General features: G+C 40.0%; 1 protein-coding gene across 14 annotated transcripts in view; it reads left to right on the forward strand.

Annotated features, from left to right (window-relative positions):
• The window catches only part of PARD3 (par-3 family cell polarity regulator), a 461,531-nt gene that overhangs the window by 39,482 nt on the left and 403,085 nt on the right, over positions 1-18,964 (forward strand). For all 14 annotated transcript variants that reach the window (XM_063324476.1, XM_063324481.1, XM_063324479.1 and 11 more), the window contains exon 2: positions 15,757-15,858. In XM_063324476.1, the coding sequence (XP_063180546.1) occupies positions 15,757-15,858 (102 nt within the window). The remainder of the gene's footprint in view (positions 1-15,756; positions 15,859-18,964) is intronic.

The raw sequence follows: 18,964 nt of genomic DNA on the forward strand, positions 1-18,964 counted from the left end.
GCATTTAAGAAAACTTTGAGGATTCCTAGTATCTCTAAGCCGTCTGAAATATTTCTCTTCTTTCAAATGGCAAATTTTTACTTTATTACTAATTTTTGTGTTGTACTTTGTCTTTCTAGACAGGGAGGGAACTTCATTCCTAGTCTAACGACCTGCAAGCTATGTAAAAGAACAGTGAAATGAAATCAGCCTTTTAGAAAATGGGAAGGGTGGCAGATGTACGAGTCATCCAGCAAAATAAAACGTTATTAGGACTAAAATTTACTACTCAATGCAAACCTCCTGATGAAATCCACGCATGTGAACTTGGAACGTCAGTTTGGCCTGGCCGAGGGAGTTGCTGTGAGTCAGTGTCTGATGACAGGCGGGAGAGGGTGATCCCTGCTCCTGCATCGCTCTGTGTGCCGTGTTTGTGTCCTGCCACCGACTTCATGGTCGTGCGATCCATTACATCTACTGGGATAAACAGTCTGGGTTTCAAATTGAAGACTAAATGAACAGGTTTCTTGCCTTTCTTTTTTGTTCAGCACTGATGCATAAAAATTCAGCAAAATTTTGATTTCTTTCCCTTCCCCTTTTAATTTTGAAGGGGCGCGGTGCTGTGAATGGGAAATGCTGCCTACTTGGAAGATGGCAGAGGCCCCTGGCCACCTTTATCTGGAGTTTGCAGCCGGTAGATCTTGCTCTGCATCTTACTGAAGTAAGAGTTCATGACCGCTCCGTATCCGAACAGCTCGCTATATATAGACTGGGAGCTTCCCTGGGAATTCTAGCATCGCAGCTGGTCTGGGACACCCGTGGCACAGCCCAGTCCCCAGGTGACGATGTAGGTGTCATGTAGGTGCCATGTCTGCCTGAGTTGGTGTGCGGTCGGCTTGTCCCGCGGGCACTGGGGCTTTCCTCTGTAGGCGGCGGCGAGTTACTTGCCTGTAGAAAAAAGCCTGTAAAAGCCGCTGTACGAGTTTCTGCTGAGCTGAAGGATTCTCCACTAGAAAGCGACACCCCCTTCCCCGCCGTACCTGGAAAATGAAAATGCATGTTCAGGCTCTTGAAAATTATTTTCTTTCACTTAATATTTTCAATTGTGTAAGCATACGTAGTATTTACCCCCCCTGCCCCGAATCAAAATAGAGTATGACAGAAATCTGAGAATCCAAGTTTCTTATGGCAGATTTCCTCTTCAAGAACAATATTCTTAGCTTTAAAAATAACAACTGGAGAGTGAGTTTCATATGTACAAGGTTGTTATTTTAAAATAAGAACTGGAGAATGGGTTTCATATAGACAAGGTTGTTATTTTGATGCTTGCAAGCTTCTATCAGTCCAGACATCTTGCTATTAAAAAAAGGAAGGGGGATTTTTTTTTTAAATATATTTTTATCCCAGTTATTGAAACTTTCATTGTATTTTTAACAGTGCTGTTGCTGTTAATGTAGAAGAGACATAACAAAGGCCTGTTGGTTGCTAGGGGAAAACTTGCAACGTTAAATTAATTAATTTGAAATGTTTTGCAAAAATACATGGATGGAGGCTGTGGTTAGAAGAAATGGTTTAAAACTTCGGTTAGTTTGATGAAGTACTGGCTGGGGAGCTGTTAGTGTGTGTTATCTAAAACATATGCTGAAACAGTCAAAAAGATGCTGTACTTTAATCTATTTCTATACAGCAAGCTCTTTTATTTTTGCTCTAGTGCGTGTTACAGAACAACAAGCAGGTTTTTGTCCTCTTCAGTGGAGTCTAAGACACTACTTCAAGGTACATAACAGTAGTATTGGTTATGCGCTGAGCCTGATCATTCAAAGTTAGGAAGAGATGCTAGCACCTTCTTCTAGCTGTGTTTTGGTGGTGCACTAATTGGAGAGATCCCAGGTGGGTAATACAAGCAGGTTTTCCAAAAGAAATATAATTGTATAGTTTCTAAGAACCTGTGTTTTTTTTCTACAGCTCGTTAGACAGAGTTTGCTGCTTGTTCTTCTTAGTCTCAAATATTCTGTATTTGTATTAAAGGAGTTAGTTACAGAAAATAGAAGTTGCAGTAGTTTAAAAAAATAGTACTTTTCTGTGAACATATCAGCTGCACAAAAATGACTAACGGTGTTTTTCTAAATGTTTTTGTTTTTACCAATCCTATGGGAAACTTACTTTTGCCATTACGTATGAAGAATTCTCAGATTCTGTATATAAACATGTGTGTGTGTGTGTATATAAAATAATTATGTTGTTACATTGAAAACATTTTCAGTAAAGTCAGTTTCTCAGAGCACATGATGAACTAGAAACTGGAGGTTTCAAAGTCAGGGCTTGAAGGTATAATTCTAGGTGGAATATTATGATGCATTTGAGTATATTTCTAACATGTTACGCTGCACGCAATTGCAGTCATTTCTCTGTATCTTCTGCCAAGGTTGACTTTGTAACAAAGATGGGATTTCCTAATTTAGACCTCTTTGTAAGTTATGACTGAGAACACCAAAGTGTTGTATCATTCTTATATTAATCAAAACTTCTAGAGATACAAATGGTGGTGCCCTGAGCTGGAAAAATTAAGCAGTTTTTACAATTTCCTATATGGTATACTCAGAACTCAGCTGAGAAGACATAAAGGTTTACCTTTTGTTCAAAATAGGGCTTGGCATTGCTTCACTGGTTTTAATGGTTATTTTTTCTTGCTTTCTTTTCTGGTCAAGAAGACTAGCTGGTTTTGCTTCTCTCTTAATCAAGTATCCTGCTTTAATTTTGACAAGTGCAGACATGCTGTTAGAGAATTAAACCATTTTGAAAGACGTGTAATGGGTTAGAGTTCAGTGTGCTGCTGTTAGCCGCTCCCTATCGCGGGAGGTGACAAGAGAGAAGATAACTAAGGAAGTGAAAGGAGTTTTTTAATGCTGACCCTCGTCTTTCTGCATTACAGGGTTCATTTTCAGGGCTTAACTTGCCAGCTTTGTTTATGTTGGTGGTCACTAATGCAGCTAGGTCTGTGAGGGTATCACAACGTCAAGTTGGAAGGGGTACTGGGCATGCTCTTAGATCTGTTTTTTCCAGTAGCTGTCATCTGTGTTTGCTTTAACATCTTGGAAATGCTCTCTGTTTCTACTGCTGGCCGGGTATGGAAGTGATGGTGAGCCATAAGTGAATGTGGGTGATGGAGGAGAAGAGTGGGTTTTGAGAAGCTGGAGGAAGAGGGAAGGTTGCAGTGCACTTGGCAGCCGTGGGGGCAGATGATTTTTGGTGTTTGTACCAAATTCTGGAGCTGGAAATGAGATTGAGGGAGGAGCTTGAAAATGAGGAGAGTCACTGGTAAGGTGAGGGTCCAGGGCAAGGAGAGGAGTCAGGGTTTTCCTGTTCAGGACAAGGAGAGGAGTTAGGGTTTTCATGTTATGGGCTCTCTTCACTGCCTAAGAGTGTGGGAGTGGGATTCTGGTTTCTTCTGGTTGAAGTGGGGCTAGCCTCAAGCTTAGGCCGGACCTGAGCTTAGTTATCGATTTGAAAAAGAGGATTATTGTGGTTTTGTAAGGAGAAACAGTAACTGATGACCTCTGAACAAAACATGGGTGCAAATTGAAATAACAGGAGAAGTAAAATGCGGAGTTGGTAGCACTCAGTGCTAGTTCTGTCTTTGTTTTTCTGGTGAGATCTCCAGCCTGCTACGGTGCTAATTGCATTTTGTCTTAAATACCCTGCAGCACAGTCAGACAGTAGGATTAGAGCCATGGTAAACCTAAGATTATCTTGGGGTCAATTTTTTTAAAAAAGTCTTTAGAAGTTATGAATACATTTGAAAACAAAACAAATCCTTGAGATTAGTATTTTTGGGAGTTTGGTTTTAAGGTGTTTTCCCTCTTTCACCCTAACATGGATTGCTGCATTGCAGTTCCTGGTCTGGATTACCAGCAATCAGAACCCTGAATTCTGAGATGGACAGTTCTGTTTAACTTAACCTTATAAAATAAACATTATTATAATAGTTGAATTTATATAGTGATTGTTCTCAAAGTTTAAGACAAACACTAGGCATGTTTAGGTATGAGTGACTACTTATTTAAATCAGTTTCGCAAGTAGGTATTGAAATTATGCTGCTTCAATAGATTGGGTAGTTTGGAAAAGTAATAGCTAAATATTGTTGTTAAAAATTGTTCTCCAGAGATGAAAATAAGGCCTGTTTTGCTTAAAAGATCTTGAAAAGTATTTAACTGATAAATTAATGTGCTACTATGATTATTTCCACATTGCTTTTGCAGATGCTAACTGGAGACTAATTTTCCTTGGTGGGTTTGACACGGAGGCGCATGCATGTGTGTGCACAGGCGCATATTAAACAGAGATACTGTTTTACTGGTGTCTGATCCTTAGGGATGAGATGGTGGCGTGGTGGTGTGCAGGGTGCTCTGGCCTCATGTCAACATACTTAGGCAATGTAGGAAGGTTTTTGTATGAGCTACAATGTGTACGGAGTTGTGGAGAAGAAAGGAAGGGAATAGTTATAGTCTTGGGAGCAGTTTTCAAAGAATCATAGAATGGTTTGGGTTGGAAGGGACCTTAAAGATCATCTAGTTCCAACCCACCTGCCATGGGCAGGGACATCTCCCACTAGACCAGGTTGCCAGCCAGCCTTGAATATCTCCAGGGATGGGGCATCCACACCTTCTCTGGGCAACCTGTTCCAGTGTCTCACCCCCCTCAGAATAAAGACTTTCTTCCCAATATCTAATCTAAATCTCCCCTCTTTCAGTTTAAAATCGTTACCCCTTGTCCTATCACTACACTCCTTCATAAAGAGTCCCTCCCCATCTCTCTCTGTTTTATAGGGCACGGCGGAAACTCCTGAAGCTTTCAGTCCCTCACTCACTATTAGCAGGATTTCCCCGCAACACAAATCAGCAGAAACGCTCCGCATATCTATTCTGGGTCCTAGGACCCGGTGTTGATCTGTAGATGTTTTTCAGCATATGTTAATTTATCACTCTTTATTTGTGCCACATACCAGCTCGATCCAACAGACGTAGGTGACTTGGAGGATCAAGGGAGAGATCAGTTAGCTCAATTAGATATCCACAAGTCCATGGGTCCCAATGGGTTGCACCCGAGAGTGCTGAGGGAGCTGGTGGAAGTCATTGCTGGGCCATTCTCCGTCATCTTTGAAAGGTCCTGGAGAACAGGCGAGGTGCCTGAGGACTGGAGGAAAGCCAGTGTCACTCCAGTCTTCAAAAAAGGCAAGAAGAAGGAGCTGGGGAACTACAGGCTGGTCAGCCTCACCTCCGTCCCTGCAAAGATGATGGAACAGCTTGTTCTGGACATCATCTCTAGGCATGTGGAGGAAAAGAAACCTATCAGAAGTACTCAACATGGATTCACCAAGTGGAAATCATGTCTGACTAATCTGATAGCCTTCTATGATGGCATGACTGGATGGATAGATGAGGGGAGGGCAGTGGATGTTGTCTACCTTGACTTAAGCAAGGCGTTTGACACGGTCTCCCACAGCATCCTCATAGGGAAGCTTAGGAAGAGTGGGCTAGATGAATGGACAGTGGGATAGATAGAAAACTGGTTGAAAGACAGAGCTCAGAGGGTCGTGATGAGGGGCACAGAGTCTAGTTGGAGGTCAGTGACAAGTGGTGCTCCCCAGGGGTCAGTACTGGGTCCAGTCCTCTTCAATATATTCATCAATGACCTGGATGAAGGGGTAGAGCGCGCCCTCAGCAAGTTTGCTGATGACGCAAAGCTGGGAGGAGTCCAGAGGTCCCTTCCAACCCTACCATTCTGTGATTCTGGGGCACATTGCTTCTCCCATAAACTAGATGGGGAATGACTCTGTAAGCACCATGCGGCGCCCAGACAATCTGCTGCTCTTGTGTGCTGCGATGCTGCGGTGCTGGGAGCGTGGGGGACCTCTTCCCACATGCACCCCACTTACAGCAACTGCATGGGAGGCAGGGAGAGCTCCTGGGTGCCCCTGTGCATGTCTGTCTGGGTGGCAGGGGAGAGTAAGGTGTCTGGGATGCTAAAACTCTAAATCCTATCAGAAACGGAAGATATCATCGCTGACCTGATTTACATAAATTGTGCGTTCCTTGCACGTGGTTCAGCAAAGCTGTTTATATGGCAAAGTCCCCCTCACCAAGCCTTGACTTTGAAGCTCCCAGAGGAGTAACACAGTCATCAGAACAGAAAGTGGCATTTCATATTTTTTATTAATTTCATAGTTTACAGGGTGTCGGAAATGTGAGGCACTGTATATAATGATGTTTTTGCAACTCTCCCTATATATTAATCATTGTTTAGAGTTCACATACTACAAGATTAATTGACTGTGCCCACTTGGGAGCATATATCAAAATTGGTTGTTTCCTTCTTTCATGGTGCTTGGTATTAGTGGCCCCCAAATGGAAATCTTATGTCTGAAATAAATTAGTCTCCTGATCTCACGTTGGATGTCATTAGGGTAGATCACTGTACTTATACTCTGCTAAATCTTCCTCTTAAATACTTTCCCAGACTTGCAATTTTTTGTGTTTAATCAATGTAGAACAATCACACACATGTCAGACTACAACATATATGTGTGTATACATACACACACAAGTGGATGATTATTCCAGTTAAATCCATTATTCAAGTCTAAATGTAGTACTGAATTTGAAGAGCTATCATAGTGGCTGAAAAAAGCAATGAACACTTAAATCGAAGCGATGCTGTAATGATGGGTGGAGGTAAGAGATAAGCTCCTGGAAGAAACAGGAAAGCACTTCTCTCTTTCATCAAATTCACTCATGGTTCAATTGACAAGCTGTAATCCAAAGATGTTCTTCATTTCGTCAGCATCATTGCCCAAATTTTGGTGTCCCTGCATAGAAGATTGTGCACCATTATACCCAGTGCATTTCACTTACATATTCATGAGCCCTCGACTTGATTACTGTAATTCATCTCTGTCATCTGGAGTTAATACTGATAATTACAAATTGTAATCGATAAACTTTTGTTGTGTTATTTGTTGTATTTAAATGCATTTTTATGGAGTAATCTCTGTGTTGCAGCAAAATACTCTGAGAAGGACGCATTTTTCTTACCTTACTTGTGGATTTAGTACACTGGGAGTTTGTGGGAGTGCTTGGATAGAGGTCAAGGATTTTCCTACAGGGGAATAAATCCCATGTAAAAATTTTTATTTTGCAGTTTGGGCAGGACAGTGTTATTCTGTGCTCACAGCGTAGTTATGAGGGATTTTAGGGATACAGTGTCGTTCCACTCAATGTGTTTTTCTCAAATATTTTTTTCCCCTATCAAACAGAACTTAATTGCGCACAGCATAAACAAACAGTAGTCATGGTAAAAATGTGTTAATCTTTCAATGCCAAATATAAAGCTTTATCCTTCATTTATTAATTCTCAAAGTTGGTTGCCACACGCATGCTAGTGGCAGCGCAAATTAACTTTTCTTTTGTTGCGGGTGCCTGACTTGACGCTAATTGTAGAGCTGGGGTGTAGGCACTGGGGTGCTCAGGAGCCTGGAGCTGCCCTTTGGTGGTGGCACCTCCTAGTGGTTATCGGGCTGTGTGCTGTGGGGAAATGTCACTAAAGTCATCAGTTTTGACAAGGAGCAATGTTTTCATAGAATCATAGAATGTGTTGGGTTGGAAGGGACCTTTAAAGGCCATCCAGTCCAACCCCCCTGCAATGAGCAGGGACATCTTTAACTAGATCAGGTTGCTCAGAGCCTCATCCAGCCTGGCCTTGAATGTCTCCAGGGATGGGGCCTCCACCACCTCTCCGGGCAACCTCTTCCAGTGTTTCACCACCCTCATTGTAAAGAACTTCTTCCTAATGTCTAATCTAAACCTGCCCTGCTATAGTTTAAAACCATTGCCCCTTGTCCTATCGCTACATGCCCTTTTTGGAATAGACCACCAGGAGCCATGTGAAATGTAGCCAGGTCCCGTGCCAAGTCCTGCACTGGGGAAGGAGGAGCCCCGTGCAGTGGCACAGGCTGGGGCTGGAGCTGCCTTGGGTATGGGGGCAGCCAGTGGGCAGAGGCCACCAGGTCAGCAGGGCATGGCCAGGAGACGGAGGAAGGGATCATTCCCCTCTGCTCAGCATGCGTCAGTCCACATCCAGTTCTGGGATGTCCTGGGGTCCTTTCCTACCTGAATTATTCCCTGGTGTTAGGTTATTGGGGCATGTGGAGATGATGTGTGGTTTAATAGGTATTGGAAGCATGCAGCACATCGGAAAGTTGATGTAAATTAATTAGTGATATCATTTCTCATGGATTGGTATAGATTGCTTCTAGGTAAAGTGGATGAGTTTAAAAAAATAAAATAAAGAAAATCCAGATTTCCTTGATACATAGAAATAATCTGTTAATAGGAAGAATTTAGGTATCTGAAGACACAGTATTTTGCCCAGAAAATTTTAAGGTAGGAAACCAGGAATGCTGTATTACTTCTCAGACTACTTTCATTATGGATTTAGGAAATCATAATTTCTTTTCAGAAGAGAAGGGATGTTTTTTTTTTTTTTTGAAAGTTTATGCATACTGCATCGTGGTTAACTGCCAAAGTAAATTCACCATTTTTTAACATCAACCATTTGCTGTTTAAAGCAAGATCCAGTAGTTCCTTGATGCTTTTTTGTGCACTGGTAGTAATGCAGCACAACTCCATAAGTAGTAGTGTTCCAATGGTTTACTGACCATATTATTTTAATTTAGTGGGTTTTAGGAGACATTTAATTGCTGAAGTGGACTAATAATCAGCTCATGTTTTTTTGGCTATCAAACTTCTATGCTGAGGACTGAAACGGATAGTGTAATGTGATACATTTTAAAATAAATCACTGTTATTTTTGAAAGTGGACATGCAGGATGCATGCAAGAGCTAACATTGCTTTCCACTTTGGAAACAACCTTTCCAACATTTCAGTGTCTCGGGAAAAGTGATATTGGCCAGATGTTCAGATTTTTGTCTTGGATGGATTTCTGCTAAGTTACAGCCCTTTTAGCGAGGCTGGGAAGGTATTGGTGAATGTAAAAATGGAACAAGATGCTTCAGTGATCAGACTTGCATGTTTTTCTCTTTTTCATGACTAGTTCATATCTGGGATCAGTATATACCTCTTGGTTGAAGACATTGTATATATACTTACATGTTTGAAAAAATTGAATCCCTGACCAAACCCCCTTCTAAAGGCAGGATTTGTAACCTTCCTGGGTGTGTATCCCTATTTCTCGGTAACACAAAATACCGAGAAATTAACTTTACAATGATACATCGCCAGTCCAAAAAGCAGTTTTACAGGTCAAGAAACAAAAAGATGAAAAGCAGGAGGCTTATTTTCTACTGTACAGTGTTCAGCTATTTTCTGTAGTCCTCTGTAGCCTTGTTTTTCTTGACTTCATGGGACAAGGTGGAGTAAACATGCTCAAAAATCCGTGTGAGGGGAGTAATTGCAGATGGAGTGTGGTCAGAAATGGAAAAGGTAACTGTCCCTTCAGCTCATCACCTGGTAACTTAAGAGTTGCTACAGATATCAGTTGGTTTCTGGGGTCTGCTTTCGTTAATGTTAAGTATTTTGTCGGCTTGTGCCCTTGCAGAGACGGTGAATGTACTTAAGTCGTACCATTGCTGCCAACTGTCCGAGGTGCCATATCAGTGAACCTTAGAGAGCGTGATGGTCTCTGAAGCCCATTTTCCCCTGTGGCTGCTGTCGGGTGTCACACGGCAGGTCTTTGTGCCTGGAATCCGAGGAGACAGGCGATGGGAAGGAGATGCAATTCAGACCCAGGGACTTGTTCTTGCTGGCGTGTCGGGCTGCGGAACGTAACTGGAATCCAGCTGACACTGCCAGCGTTCGTGGCTTCCCTTTGGCACCTGGCTGCTTGTTTTGACGGTTCCTCCTGCAGCACAGAGCTAGACAGGGAAATGAATGAATTCACTGGCAAATTTTCAGATATATTAGTTTTTTATTAACCATTATTTTCCTTGCAGCTTGTGTTAACACGCCCAAGTGCCATATGCTGCTGAACAAGTCTGGTACACACCCCAGCCTGATGATTTAGTTGGTTTTGATCTGTGTGTGCTTTTTTTTGCCACAAAGGCTTTATCTGTTCTCAAAATACTCAAAGCAGTGAAGACAGCCACACACAGGGCCATGTAATCTTAAATTTCAGATGTTTTTAAGCAAAAACTAAAAATATGTACTTAATTTCCCTTTATTTCCTCACTTAATACGTGTGAAGTTTTATTGACACACTTGGATCTCCTTCTGCGCTTTCAGTCGTCCTGGTGGGAGTCCATTTTCCATTGAGAGTTACGCTGAAATACCTGTGCGTGACTGTCCAGTTGACAGTGTTTTTTAAAAATCATTTAAGGATCTATGTACTGGAAAAGATGCTAAAGCAAAAAGCTATAAACTGTATCTAAATTTAAATCATTTCAGTTTTAGAAAGCTGATCTCCGATAGGCACAGGGAGCCTCAGTGAGCTCAGCTTGGCAAAGCCAATCCATTTCCCCAGACGAGTGGTAAGAAATACTCTTCCTACTTTGGCCTGAACAGATTAGAAAATACAGGGGAGTGTGGGGAAGAAAAATCAGGTTTACTGAATTTCAAGATGTGTAATGAATCGTAGTGGCAACTGCAGTTGGTCTGCACCCAGCCGAGAGCTGCGGTTGGGAAACCTGGGTTGTTATGGGGGAAGGTAAGAAGTGTGGACACCTCGGGGGGAGCGCTTGCTGTCAACGCCCTGGCCCCCAGTACTGCTTTCTGGGTGGGTACAAGGAATCACCCCCCCAGCATCCCACCCCCAGCTGTGTAACTGTAGCCGCGCAGACAAAGCAGTCTTTTTGATGCCTGGGGACATCCTCCTGGTGGGCAGGTGAGACTCGGTCCCTGGGGTGGGCAGAATTTGTAGACACGGAGCATCGTAAGGTGGGCTTCATAGGAGCCTGATTCTCTGCTTTGTCTTAAATAGATAGCTACATCCGATGAAGTTGTTTGTGGTGCTTGCTTCTTGTGCAACATGCGCAAAGTATTTCCAAGAATAATCTTATTTATTGTAACTTTTTATGTTAAACACTTCAATCAGTTTTTGGAAACGGTACATTTACAAAAACCAAGACACCTATTTGGAACTTAAGGGTAAGAAATCTTCCCATGCTATTTAATAAGAACACATTGCGTTTTCCATTCCTAATCCTAGGTATTGTTTTCCACATAAGGTCCTTGTTTCCATTATGTGGGAACATAAAAATGTTAGCTACAGAATATTGAATGATATTACTTAAAGGAATGGTTTTCTCAGTTTTTCCTTTGTGCTTTTTAGAAGTCATGTTGTATGGAATAAACAGAATATGAATGGCTGCATTCTTACTGCCTTTGTAATGTGCCCTTGCTTCCATTCTCAGTGCTGGTGTTCACTTAGCAAATATTTATCTTCCATTATAGAGGACTTTGGAGCAGAAAATGTAGTGCTCAAGAGTTTAAATTATAAGTACCTTTATAATCATAGTCAAGTAGAATAGTTAAATGGGTGTACACAGGAAACAGGAGATCTGACTTGCTTAGACTTGAGCTGAGTGATGCAATATTTAAATGAAGCTATTATAAATCAGGTTTAGCATTACTTCTATCCTTGTATTCAATGAAGTGAACTTGCTAGTTCTTCTGCATGAACTGGTGACAAAGGAATCTTTACAGCTTTTACAAAATAATTGCACATTGCTAATTTACACATTGGTGGAGCACTGTTAGCTAATGAGTTTTCTATCAAAGCGTGTTTTTATATCTCTAAATGCATTGCTGATTTGGAGAGTGCGGTACCCTTTTGCACAATGATAACAGTGAGAGGATATAAATGTGGCTTTGTTCTGTTGACAAAATGTGAAAATCTAATTCTAACATAGAAAGTCAAATTTTGAAACAACAGCAAAGTGTCTGACTCTGGGATGTTGCCTAAACCAGAACAACTCTGAAGGAGGTTTCTTGAAAAGGCTCCGAGAAATTTTTAATTTTTTGTTTAGTATTTTTTTTCATATTTGGAGAAACTGACTTTTATAGACTCGATATATTTTGCACTTTTGTTGTTTTATAACTAGCAGACATTTTCCGTTTCACTTGTGTAAGGACCCCGTTGCGCATGCCCTGGGCAGACCATCTCTTGGTGGGTTAGTGTTGGAGACCGTCCCTCGTTTGGGAGATCTCACTTGAGAGCCCTGTTCTGCCACCAGGAGAAGGTGATCCCGAAGGTCTTCTGGGTGTCCTGAAGGAGCGATTGGACCAGTTTACTCCACACATGAAGTTGTGTAAACTCCAGTAAACTCTGGTAATTACCGATTTCCCTTGTATGACTCAGGAACTGGTCCAAGCCAAAACAGTATTTTTGGCTGCTTCAGAAAATGCTTGAAGACTGTATTACTGCAATTGCATAGGGAATTATGAATTTCTGTTCACTGGTTGTGATGGAAAAGTACGACCTGACCGAGCTGTGAAGATGGTTACCCTTGTAACATTGATGTAGTGGTACTTCAGATTAGTGTTAAGTTGAATTCAAATTGGTGTTAAGTTTGGTGCAGTTTCTTTTGTATTTATCAAACAGCGCATACAAGCTGACTCTTATACAACGTATGTTCATTGTAGACAGAACACAGATTAGGAATTTAAATGTGAACATTTATGCATGCAGTTTGGGTGTTTCCATCTTGTTTCCATTGGTGTGTGTTTGTTTGTTTTTGGGTTTTTTTTTTTTTTTTTAGTATGGTGCAACTAATCCCTACAAAATCTAAGTACTCCCCTCCTCCCTAGACCTCTCTTCCTTCCCAAGCCTCCCCCACAAAAACCTTGATTTATGTGAAACCTTTAATAGAGTAAAAGGGCCTCAAGAGGAAGACTGCTCGGTGAAGTTTGGAGAGGGCTTTAATGAGAAGTTTCGTTGTTATTTCATATTTACTTACCAAATCCTGCTAGAGTAAATTCTTGCCAAACTAGTTTTATATATTTCTTGTCTGGTCTTGCTAATGTATTGTTTTGTATCAGGATCTTGTCTGACAGGAAAAGCGACCAGAGCAGTTCAGGCTATGGCACAACGAATAGGTGATGGAGGAAAAATGAAGTCTATCTACAACTTCTTATGCAATATCAAGAAACTTTTAAAGGAACTAATTAGCAAAAGCGATGCAGCTTATGTATCAAAGCTATTTTTGATGTAGATTGTACATACTGAAATAGCACAATAGTGCTTTAGATGTGGGCAATTCTACTATTGATTCTGTAATCATGCGTGTTTTCCTACATTTGCCTTGGAGGTGGGAAATACTTGTGGTGGGAAGGAAAACACATAAGGATATGGGAGTATGGAAGTTGTAGTTTCAGTTTGGGTGCAGTTTGTGTTGATGGAAGTAGTCAAGTCACTGAGCCAGTATTGCGATTATCTAGTTTTAATGTTTCCATTCTTCAGTAAGAAGATTAAGTGATGAAAACAGAAATGGTGAAGTGTGTGACATGAGGGATCAGATTCTCTTAAAGCCCGAAGCAGTTATTCTGTTTCTGATTTTGCAGTGAAGCCTGGCTCATGGTTCAGTTCGGACTTGGCTTTGAGATGGAGCGATTAGCAGAAGAAACCCGAGTCCAGTCCTTTAGGAGTGCAAGATGCTTTCTAGTGTGTCAGTTTGGTTGTGTCTTCAAAGCCTGAGTCTTCCCAACTGTGTTTCAGTCTCTGATGTAGATGTGAGAGGCAGAGGAGGTTCTTGTAATGGGCTGGCGGATGAGTAAGGATCCGTTTTCCTTTTAGGTTAAAAGCAGAGTTTACAAAGGCACCTCTTCAGCAGGCTTCCCTTTAGAACTTGTTTGTTAAGGAACTTGGAAGGATTTCTGGTTTACACAGGATGCTTTTTCCAGCCCCGTCTGTGTGTCAGTGGAGTATTCAAACTTCACAAAAAGTTTATCCTAGTATTTGCATTACATACCTTTTTACAGAGTAAACTTCTAGAATATATAGCTATGTCTGCCCCTCTGTGTGCATGACAGTGTGAATAACATAGTCCTATTTTTAATTCTTCCTGATTTTTTTTAAAAAAAGGATGCTGAATTATCTCCTATACTGTGCTACAACAGTAAGTGCAGTTTGAGGAAAAGCCATATAATAGGAAAATCGGTTAATTATATAATAAATACTTGCTTAGAAAAAATGTAATAATATTTAATACTTAGAGAAATTAGAGAAAAAATCTCTAATTTAATTTCTGAAATGACTAGCCTAATGGCTGTAAAATGTAATTCTGATATCTGATCATCTGATGATGATTTACAGCAGTATTTAAGGTGGATGTACTTATACAAACTATGAAGTAAGCTTCGTGGTTATCAGATTTCTCCAAAATCTTTGACCTATGCATTTATGTCACATGCAAATAACCAGAGTTCTAGGATAGTAAAACCAAAATGAATATCCCTTGATTTTCTTTCACGCAGCATGCTGCCCAAGAGTTCATGCAGCATGTCCTCTCAAGATTTAAAACCGTATAGAGATTTAGAGGAATTCTGGTGGTCCCATTTCTTCTCCTGTTCCAAGGGTGGAGGGTTTTTTTTGGTGGGGATTTTCTGGCGTTTCCCTTTGAGTTTGTTTGGGTGGGTTTGTTTTTTTTTTTGTTTGGTTTGAGTTTGTTTTTGGGCCCTCTTTTATATTTTTTTTAATTTTTGTCTTTCACTTCTAGACACTGATACCTGAAAAGACTTGTATGCTAATTGCTATTTTTAGGAAGTCAGGCACTTTGCAAGGTGTTGCAAGTTTGAAGGTCCTCAAATTAGTCACTTTCTGCAGTCGTGCCCGCTCAGTGAAAAGCAAGGAAGCTCTCTTACTGCTAGACACTTAACAACAGCCCGGGGCATTGGCACTGTTGTGGGGGAGTATTTGAGAAGCAAGAAAAGATTATGTATCATGTTCAGGTTATGTGTTTATAGTACAACTTTCCCCTCTTAGAAGACAAACCTTTTAAGAATAGCACGTTGAGTACTAAACAGCACTCGGGTCATGTAGCAATATGTCGGAAGACACTTTGTGGATGCAACCTTACTCTATCAATTATGGTTTCTTTTTGTATCAAAAGTAATAATGAAGGCTATAAAGCCAGTCTTCCCAGTTACTGGTAGACACGTGTACACACACAAAACCACACACACACATATATGCATATATATACACATATATATGTGTTGGTATGTATGTCTGTGTATATGTATCTTCTTTTAATTAAAATGTGGAAAGTGCTATTCGTATAAGACTTAGATATCCCATCTGCCAACTCTACCAAAGCCCAAGTAGAAAGCCTTCTGATATAATTTAAATATTGGTTTGTACCCTTTATAGTTGTCCTGTAAAAAAAAAACAAACCACTTAACAGCTGTCCTGTAACATTTTGTGGCTGTTGACCACTGAGATACTTTTATTTGGAGGATAATGTATTTTCCTTTTATATAGTGTGTATATTCAGTAACACTGGGAGTGCTGTTCCCCTACATGTCAGTGACAGGACGGTGACTCATACAGAACTGATAAAAGTGGGAAGAGTATGTATCTAATCTAGGACAATTTAAAAAAAGAACTTTGGCTTTACATTTCAATTTACATTTATTTACAGGAATATGACCGAAATGGATATTTTAATGTGAAGCTTTTACAGGACTGTGATGTTAACTGTATGGTGGAATGACCTTTTTCTGTTTGTATGGGATACCTGATATTATTTTCCTCTCCTTTTATGCAGGATCCAAACTACTGGATACAAGTACACCGGCTGGAGCACGGGGATGGGGGGATCCTAGATCTCGATGACATTCTTTGTGATGTAGCTGATGACAAAGACCGTGTAAGTACAAACAGCAATGAAAGCCGCTCAGTGTGCACTGTGTGTTGCCATATCAGCGTTCTGTGTTTCCTGCGCTTGTGCAAAAGTGGGGGTCAATACAAAGGTTTTATTTTTTTTCCTATAGTTTGCTTAACAAATGGGAGAAGTCTGTTACCATTCTATTTTTCAAAAAGTACATGAAATCTTCTATTGAAATCCTGAGTTTTCCATCCTTTTTTGTTCTTCAAAAATTCGAGTAAGAGTAGAAGGCTGCAAGAATTAAAAAAAAAAAACAACCCACCTCATACAGTGGAAAGAAATTGAATCTGTAAGTTAAGACTTTAGCTTCGTGTTGAATATGTGAAAAATACATGCTATTTTTAAACTGTGGAGGGTTCGTGGATTGTTTTTCAAAAAACTTTTTGGGAGGAATTGCTGGTTACACAGAACTTGAGAAAATAATTATACGCTGCTGGGTCTTGAGTCCTTTTACTCTTTTTTTTTTTTTTTTTTTTTTTTTTACGTAGAGATTTAGATCACAGTCAGCTAAGAGGTTTTTGGTTATTGGCCGTTTGTTTGAGGTTATAGATACGTCTTTGAATTACATGTTCAAAAAGGGTAAGGTAGGAAACACTGGGGCAAACTGTAAAGTCGTACGTAAATACGGCACTTTCTCTCCAAAGCCTGGTGTGTTTTTCGAAGCTCTTGAGAGCGTCTCAGCCCGATACGGCCTTCAGCCTGGGAGTGTGTTTCAGGACCCTGCTCCTTCACAGACGGGATCCTTAATTGCCACTGCTGGAAGCAACAGGCGCTCTGAAGGCTCCTTGAAAACTGGCCAAATGATGACTCTTAGGCTTATTTTTCAGAAATAAATACTTTGCCTGCAGTTATTTCTTGTGACAAAATTTAATTGACATGGTTATTTCAACTGGAACTTTATAAAGAAAAATTATGTGAGGAGTCTTGGGACAGGGAGACTCCTCGCTGTCTGAAATATTGGGATTACTCAAGCTGTATAGAATAACAGTGCTGAGTTTTCAGGAATTTCTTCCATAAAAATAGTGCCCGGCTAAGATTTCAGGAAAAGCTAATTAAAACCTCTAGTTATCTCATATTGAAGTGCTCAGCTGCATGATTAGTTTATCTTTTGCTTACAGGTCTCAAGGAGGCTGGTGCAAGTTGTCACTATATATATTTTTTAAAAAAAAGAAAGACTTTTTTGAATCATGCACTACTTAGCTTCTCACGTGTCCCTCCCTTCAGAAGGAGAAGTTTGAATTCTGGTGACTTCAAGACCTCATTCTTTGGCTGTGACCTTGGCTTGCCGCCTTCAAGTGGGGTAATTCCTCACAGTGAAACTCTGTGGGTGTTTTTATGCGTGTGACTAATAGACGAAAAACTCTGACTGCAACTCAAACAGGCTAAGTCATTATTACAATATTGTTTTTGTGTATAGATGGACAAGATACCTAGTAATTAGTAGTATTTATTTCTTCATTTGCCAAGCTTGTATCCTCTGATTCTGTGAATCTGGCACGTCTCTACTGATAGTACTCGTCAGTTAAATTTCCTTTTTTTTTGAGGGATCTTGTAGCATTGATTAGGAAGGTGCAATATGAACATGTACTGTGCTATACTGCTTTATATCCTTGAATTAATCATTCCTACTTGACATTTGATTCTTTTCGAGCATTTCAGTCATTGGTCATTGTTTTTCAGTTTACCATCTTATATTTTACACCTGACCTTCCTGGTTCCCCTTGGTTTTGTATTGTTAGCTTTGCATTTGATGCTTCCTCCATAGCAAGTGTATCAACTAGTTCTGTGTTAGCAGAACCTGATGTAGGTCTCATTAATGCAAGGTTCTGAATATATCTCCAGCTAGTGATGTTTTATGTATATACGCTTAAGTGTATCTTGTTAAAAAGCATTGAAGCAGATGATGTCTAAACATTTACTTAAATTATTATTGAGGTCTGTAGGATTAGTTAGGCTCAAAATCAAGCATTAGCCTATGTCTGTCTTTTTTTTTTTTTTTCTTTTAATTGGGACAAAAATATCTAGGATATTGCAAAACCGAACACTTAATATCTTTGTGTTTATTTTCACAAGGAAGTTCTTTACATTCTTGAAGACAAGTTCATTGTGCTATTCACTACTTATCATGTGTACTTTTGAAAATCAGTTTGCTCTTATCACGGTTCTTTAGATGTAAGGATCACGCCCAAAGAGATAAATGTAATTTTTATCTTTTTTCTGTTGCTTTTATGCCATAATTATTTGTAGAGTGTCATATAAGCACAATACAAAACGTGAAGCAGCTAAGGACTAGCTTGTTCTCTTGATGAATTCATCACTCTAGGGAGCAATAGTCAACTATATTAGTAAAATAAAACTGTAATGCGAAGAGTATATTTACTCGTATTCCACTGTCTCCATGGAGAAAATATTCTATCCTATAACAAATACAAAGACCCCTAGAGACAGCAGCTGTTCTGAATGGAATAAGACAAGTATCTTTGTGATGGTGGCCTTCACATTAAAATGCAGCATGGTATGGTGACTTTATTTAGCTTCTTCAGTCTCTATATTTTGGTATTCTCTTGTAAGTTATCATTCTGTGATTCTGTAACTTACTAAAACAGAATGGGTGAGTAAGGATTGCTCTCTGGAATAATTTGTGATGTTTGATGTTGTTCCCCCTTAAAAAAAAAAGGGAGAAAAACATGAAACAAACTACATGGAAAAACTGATTTTGCTAAGCTGTTTGTTCCTTTCTGGAACAGTGTTTCTTAAGCCCTTTAACATAGTTCATTTAGAAAGTGCATAATGCGTTCTAACTTAACTGGCAGGCAGCTTCGACATTCATATTACGCAATTTCACTACACATGAAGTTGCCAATGAAAACTTTGTTAATGCAATTAATGGTAGTAACAGTATGAAAACAAAAATTAATAAATCCTTATTTGGCTATTCTTTTTCTTGGATAACTTTGTTGTGATTTATCGAAGTGCAAATTTTTCCCAGGTTCTATTATGGAAAGATAGTTTTCAATGGGAATATCCAAATGTTTTTTATATTTATCTGTCATTCTGTATACATGAATACAAATGGATTGTCTTCTCT

This window comes from Chroicocephalus ridibundus, chromosome 2 (assembly GCF_963924245.1).
Source record: "Chroicocephalus ridibundus chromosome 2, bChrRid1.1, whole genome shotgun sequence".
NCBI classification, from domain to species: Eukaryota; Metazoa; Chordata; class Aves; order Charadriiformes; family Laridae; genus Chroicocephalus; species Chroicocephalus ridibundus.